At 39.8% G+C, this 7,030-nt stretch overlaps 1 protein-coding gene across 1 annotated transcript in view; it reads right to left on the reverse strand.

The window, feature by feature from the left end:
* Positions 1-1,790: 1,790 nt before the first annotated feature.
* LOC145400701 (uncharacterized) overlaps positions 1,791-7,030 on the reverse strand; it is an 18,981-nt gene continuing 13,741 nt past the window's right edge. Inside the window, exons 5-7 of the mRNA XM_080273137.1 lie at positions 6,336-6,467; positions 5,300-5,346; positions 1,791-1,931 (exon numbers count right to left, since the gene is read on the reverse strand). Of these exons, the coding sequence (XP_080129263.1) occupies positions 1,791-1,931; positions 5,300-5,346; positions 6,336-6,467 (320 nt within the window). The remainder of the gene's footprint in view (positions 1,932-5,299; positions 5,347-6,335; positions 6,468-7,030) is intronic.

Here is a 7,030-nt window from a genome sequence, read left to right on the forward strand (position 1 = left end):
AGGATTAAAATTCCATCCAACTGGGGAGTCCATTGTATATTTGTAGACTGTCAAACAAAACAATCTTATATACTAGATCTACAGCTTACTTAAAATTACTCCAGGCTCAGAGGCTAACCAACATAATCATATTCTTTGTAACAAAGAATTGTTTAGTAATATATGTACCTCTATTTTTTATTTACTTTACCATAGGACAAGCTACAGACATGGGAAGATTCATATTTCTCATTCTTTCCTTGTCATTCATGTAAGAGCTAGAAACATTATACAGTCCTTGTAAAAACTTATGACTGTAAGCTTGTGAATAGGTATCCCAGAGCCTTTTTACAATACTTTAGCCTTGTATAGCCCATGTGTGCTCCACACATATTTTGCAGGCAAGGTGTACTGTACACATGGGCAATAGTTTCTACTCTTATTCTACCCCTACCCCTGGCTGGAGGAAGATCATAGTCATGGTCCAGAGGTTCAAATCCATCCATGGTCCAGAGGCTAAGATTTGTGCATGATCCAGGGGTTCAAATCTATCCATGGTCCACGTGTTAAAATCTGTCCATGGTTAAGTAAAATTCTCAAAAACCTAAGCGCACCCAGTAAGAGTACAGTTCGCCCACATTAACTTGGCCAAGTTTTGTGTCCCTTTGCAACTTCTTTCCTGTAGTTCGGCGGGCTAAGGCGATAATTTGACTCAAGCTTTTCCATAGCACTACTTTGTGACATGCATTCAAGATGGAGAAAAGGGAGGTGTTGACCAGATTAAAGTGGACAGACTGTGGAACCTTCTACTCTTCTAGAATACAACACTTAGATGGCTCCACGTTTTATCTTAAACAGTTGTCGTCACATTCTGCACATTTTTAGAACATATTAAGCAACATATTCACATTGATATAAATTTTAACAATATGAACATGCCAAATGGCCATCATATTGTTTCATCCGGATATTACTTTTTACAATGATTCCTGCTCCATTCAGAGTATATATATTAAACGTTAGGAAAGGCCTCTCCCACTGAAGGCTTTAATGAAGTATGAATAACTTCCAGTTCGCAAGTTTCCCATACACTATTGGAAAAAAAAAAAAAAAAAAACTAAAACAAATATTGGGTTCTCTGACAGGACTGGTAAATATAAAAGTAAGTTTGGAAGTGCGAGGAGTGACAACAGAAATATAAACAGTATACAGTATAATGAACCTTTCGAGTGATTTCATAACAGCGTACAAAAATAGCACTTACCTTAACACTAACACTGGTAAAAAAGTAATCAAGGGAGAATCAGTTTACACTTCATCATGTATTATCAGACAGCTACTAATATTTATCTTAAACCCTTTGAGTGCTCTTCCTGATACCAAGACATACAGTATATATTTTAACTTTGAAAACCTAAGCACGCATAGGGTTAGATAGAGGCTAAGAGTAATCAAATCAATGGTTACAACTTACAAGCTAGTATAAAACATCCTTATTGAATTATAGAGACATTCTAACGTAAATGATTCATATATCCCACACATTCTCTACTCTCGTCCAAAAAAAAATATTACGTATACAGCACTTTCAATTTTTTTTTTTTTTTTTTTCTAGGTTATTTGAAACTTTTCGGTTAGAATTTATTTTGTTTACCTTAACGCGTTTCTTCTAAACTTGTATAGTAATGTATCCACTTTCCTCCCTCCATTTCACTAACATTATATTCTCTCATTCTTTCATTTCCGCCATTCAGCTCTACTCTCTGCCCCACCTCCATTATTCATTTTCTCCTTGCCCTGCGTGAACCTGTTTACCTGGACCTGCAGCCCCTCATCAGGAAGGCCACCACGCCCACCACAGCAGCCAACGCGAACAGCACGTCCAGCACAATGATGCCCCAGAAGGCCAAGAAGAACAGGCTCCGGTCACACCCATTCATGTACCAGTAGTGCTGCAGGGAATAATAGTAATCATTATTATTATTATTAAAAGACTAATTGTAAGAGTTACTGATCTCCACCAATGACCATATTGCAGAACTAACGTTTTTTGTAATAACCAAAAAACCTTTGGTCAAACTGCCACCAAAAAGTACAAAGACCTCCAGGACCAGACGGAACTTCCAGGGCAAACAAGTGCCTCATTTATGTATTGGTTTTTCTCGTATGGAAGGGCAGTTGGTAAGTGGGATGGCCTAAATATCGTAACGTCACGCATGAATGACCTTCAAATTTCCATACAGATGTTTGGAAAATATTTTTTTCCAATTTTTTTCCATACAAATGTTTGGAAGATAATTTTATCGCGGCACTTCCATGTTCATGTACTGGATCTATAAGTTTTGGAGTAATCTATCTATCTATCTGCCAGACGCCTTAATCCCGAAAGGGGTGGCCACAAACAAATCGCTCCATGTCGCCCTGTGTCCCTCCATTTCATTGCCCTGCTCCCAGCTCACACCTCTCTCATATACCTCTCCACTCCATCTCATCCTTGGCCTCCCCCTCCCTCTCCCCCCCTCCACCTCACTCACACACTCTCCTGGTCGGTCTCACTCTCCATCCTATCCACATGGCCAAACCACTTCTCTGTGTTTCTCCTAACGTTTCCTATCACATCCACATCCATACCACAAAACACCTTCATTTCCTTATTTGTCAGCCTGTCTCTCCATGTGACTCCACATGCTCCTCTCAAATAACTCATTTCCACTGCTCACTCTTGACTTCTGTCCCTCCAACAAGGTCCAAGCTTCACTTACATTCTTCAGAGTTGGTATCACAATACTGTCATGTAATAACTTTTTAACTTCCATGCTCACTTCCCTGTTTCTTATCACTGCTTCAAGGAACCAGCAACTTTTCTTCCTTGTTGTACCCTTTCAAGCACTTCACCCTCCAAACTTCCATCCTTATTCATCACACTACCCAAGTACTTAAACGTACTCACATTTTCCATTTCCTCCTCATCCAACCTCGCTGTACATTCACTGACTTCACTTCTCTCGAAGACCATCTCTTTACTTTTCCCTACATTCACCTTTAGATTCCGTTTCTTACACACTCTCCCAAGCTCATTCACCAAGCCTTGCAGCTCCCCTTCGTCTTCACTTAACAACACAGTGTCATCTGGAAACAACAGTACAGGGAGTTTCCAAACACTATCCTCTCTCACCAGGGCCACTCCAACATCCACAACCCTACCTTGTATCTCTTTTACTACCCCATCCATGTACAGATTGAACAACCATGGAGACATGACACATCCCTGTTTCAATCCAATCTTCAAATAGAAAAATTCACTCAGTTCATTATCCACACGCACTGCAGCCTTAGCACTCTCATACATACTCTTCACGGCATTGAACAACTTCCCATCTACTCTATATATTCTTAATATTTTCCACAATCCTTGGAGTTAACTGAGGTTGAAAATTCATGATTTTCGGACATTTTTGGACCTGTAACCTTGAAACTAGGTCTGCTGTTGGTCACTGAAACTGAGTCAGTGCAATAGGGTCATGATGCTGTACCTCCTCAATAAGTGAGATGAAAATCGGGGACGAAAAGTGACAATAATAATAATAATACATACATCATCCAATCCTGTGTTGCCCCATGAGGAGCGTAGGAGCCTGGGGTTAGGCAAGTTGGTCCTGGCATTTAAAATGAGTGATCAGCCTCATTTATCCCTGAGTGGCATTACGTGAGCAATAATTCCCAGCCATCACTTGGATATAAACCTACATGGCTCAATCCGATTGGAGCGCTTTAATTACCCGCTAAACCACCAGGTCCCGTAATTTGGTTATATGCTTACCACCCAGCGTAGTAAACGGTTTCCTGGTGTACGGGAAACCATTTGGCATGTCATTCGGTGTAGTGTCACCCATAGACACCAGGAAGAGGAAGAGAGGAAAGGGCAGTCACCCGAGAGCAGCACTACATCGAGTAGCATATATAATAATAATGATAATTTTTGTTATATTAGGCATATTTTTTATTGCCGCCTTTGGAGCCGAGATTGCGGTGTATTTTTCGGCCTGTTGGGTTGGGGTGTCGGGCATTTTAATAATAAAAATAATGACAAACAAAGATCACCATTGGAAATACGTGGAGATCAGTAATAGTGGCGATTAATAGTAATACTAATCATACAATAATAATAGTGAAAAGGCCTTTGTCTCCTCGACCACCAGTCCTTATTAACCCCTCCAGTCTTTTAACGTACGGTATGTTCATCTGTTCTTGCGTCCTTCAGACAATTTGTATACCAGGAGAATTTTTGGACTGCAAAGGTCAAATATTAACTCTATTAACCCCTTCGCCACGAGAAGTCCCCTCCGTTGAAGGAAATGGTAAATTTTTAGAAGTAACCAACGTTTTCTTTTATTATTTTTTTTATGGTTTCCAATGCAAAATACTGTGCTTTAATTAGTTTTGACCCTCATTTTTGAGGGAAAATCCCCCTTTTGGAATTTTGAGTAAGATTTCCAAAAGTGGGTTTATCCCCCAAAATCAAGATCAAGATTAATTAAAAATACACTATTTTGCATTAAACTAACCCAAACTAACCTAACCTAACCTAGGCCTGATCTAGAGCCTGACATAGACCGAATGCACACGCCTGCACCAGCCAATATGGCGCAACATTCATCCGTTACTGAGCGACAGCCTAACCTAATTAAGTCACTATATGACTATCCCTACAAAATTTGCTCCCCCAACTGAAACTAGGCTTAAAGGGTAAGTCTTAGTTAGAATACTTCAGGGACGTAATATAATGAAAATTGGTAACGTTGGTTACTTCTAAAGTTATACCAAGGAAATCGTCTTTAGAGAGGTTTAAACTACGTCTTTGAACTGAAGGGGGAACGGTTACCCGGTGGACTGCAGCCTGATCCGTTGCCCTTCTACAGAACTTAAGGGGACGGCGAAGGAATTTAGGGACGTTTGTGTAACCGAAAAGTGTTCAGTGCACCATGGGAAGATCTCTCTCTCTCTCTCTCTCTTGACACCGTCTGCGTTCAGTCAAGTGGATTAAATTTGCGACGGATTAAAAAAAAGTCTTCATTTCGCTTTCCGTTGTTAGGCATATTGCAGAAGTTGAAGAAAATCGTCTGGAGGCAACAAAAATACATCAAAAAAATAACCCTCTCTCTCTCTCTCTCTCTCTCTCTCTCTCTCTCTCTCTCTCTCTCTCTCTCTCTCTCCTGTGTATGTATGTAATCAATAAGTAAATGATGAGAGAGAGAGACTGTTCGTGTGTGTGTGTGTGTGTGTGTGTGTGTGTGTTCAAAAATGTTCACAAATACAGTACCTGGTAATCTGGAGTCTGTGCCCATGCTTGGTAAACCCACACGTTGCCTGAAATGAATAATAGTAAACAGTGAGGGAGAAATATAAGGGTTACTCCTTGAATATTATCGGCTGTGAATTGCGTTTTCTGTTTTCACGGCCATTTTTGATGTTTTGCAGAGACTTTTCATACGGAAGGGCTTAGTGGTAGTAGTAGAAATAGTAGTAGTAGTAGTACAAGGAATAGTAGTTGTAAATAGGAATATTAATAATAGTAATAGTAGTAGCCTAATAGTAGGAGTACTAATAGTAGCAGTAACGTAGTAGGAATAGTAATAGTAGTACGTAGTAGGAATAGTGGTAGTAGTAATGGTAACTAGTAGCAGTAGTGGTAGTAGAAGGAATATGAATAGTAATAGTAGTAATAACTATATAGCAGTAGTTTCAGCAGAAGGAACAGTATTATTATTAGTAGTAGTAATAGTAGCAGACGGAATAATATTAGTAATAATAGTAGAAGCAGTAGTGGTAGTAGGTAGTAGCTGTTATTGTAGGTTCATCTGAAACGTGAATCTGGTGGGCTACCGATTTGAACTGATCTGTAGTCCTCCATCCTCCTTTCGTGGGATAGGGAGGTAGCTGAGGGACGTTTGTATAACCAGACAGTTTAGCGACCTTGTTAAATTGAGGCCACCACGTGAAGGCGCCCCTCTCCAGCACCAGGAAGGGTATGTGTGATTTAGATACAGTATACTGTACGCTGATGTCATCTACGAAGCAAAGACCGAAGGAATAATGCATGATTTTAAGGGATTTCACGTATTAACCGAAAAAAAGGTTATTTTAGGGATGATTTTGAGTGGTAATGATAATAATAATAATAACAATAATAACAGGAATAAGAATAAGAATGCTATATCAATAATCAACAATGCTCTAGTTCCGAACCGTTACAGATGACGGGCGAAAATGCTCTCTCTCTCTCTCTCTCTCTCTCTCTCTCTCTCTCTCTCTCTCTCTCTCTCTCTCTCAGCTAAATAAACAGAGGCTATACACACCAGCAATGAACCAGGCAGCAGTGAGGAGAGAAACGATGATGCCGAGAATTTTGACGACGAAGGAGCTGCTCTCTGACTTGCCGTAGCGTCGTGCGAACCCTCCAGTGCCGATCCCGAAGAGCATGATGACGCCTGCGGGATGTAAACAGCGCGAGTAAGAAGGAAAGGATAAAAAACAGTGCAAGAAGAGGAAAATAAACAGACAGGAAAGAAAAATAAAGTGTAAGAAGAGGACGATAAACAGTAAGGAGAGGAAAATAAACAGTGTTAGGACGAAGAGGAAAATAAACAGGAAGAACAAGAGGAAATTAAACAGCGTAAGAAGAGGAAAATAAGCAGTAAGAAAGTGAGGGAAATAAACAGCGTAAGTAAGGAGAGGCAAATTAACTGTATGGAGAGGAAAACATTCAGTTCTGCAAGATGTGAACTGTTAATGAAAGAGGAAAAAGTGCAGGCATGTATGAAAATAGTGAATGTAAGAACACGAGGAAGATAGTGTCTGGCATGTGTATATGATAAAAAAAAAAAAAAAGATCAGGTCGGTAGAATGTAAACAGTAAATAAAGAAAAATATAAGTTGCAGGATTTACATAAGAACAAATTAATCGGTTTAAAAGATGTCAGCAGTAAAAAAATATATAAAAGTTTCCCTTAGAGTTGGCAAGCATTGAACGCACGCCTTCGCCCCACTTCAT

The sequence above is a fragment of the Coenobita brevimanus genome, chromosome 53 (genome assembly GCF_032717465.1).
Source record: "Coenobita brevimanus isolate Jiangsu-jjx chromosome 53, ASM3271746v2, whole genome shotgun sequence".
Lineage (NCBI taxonomy): Eukaryota > Metazoa > Arthropoda > Malacostraca > Decapoda > Coenobitidae > Coenobita > Coenobita brevimanus.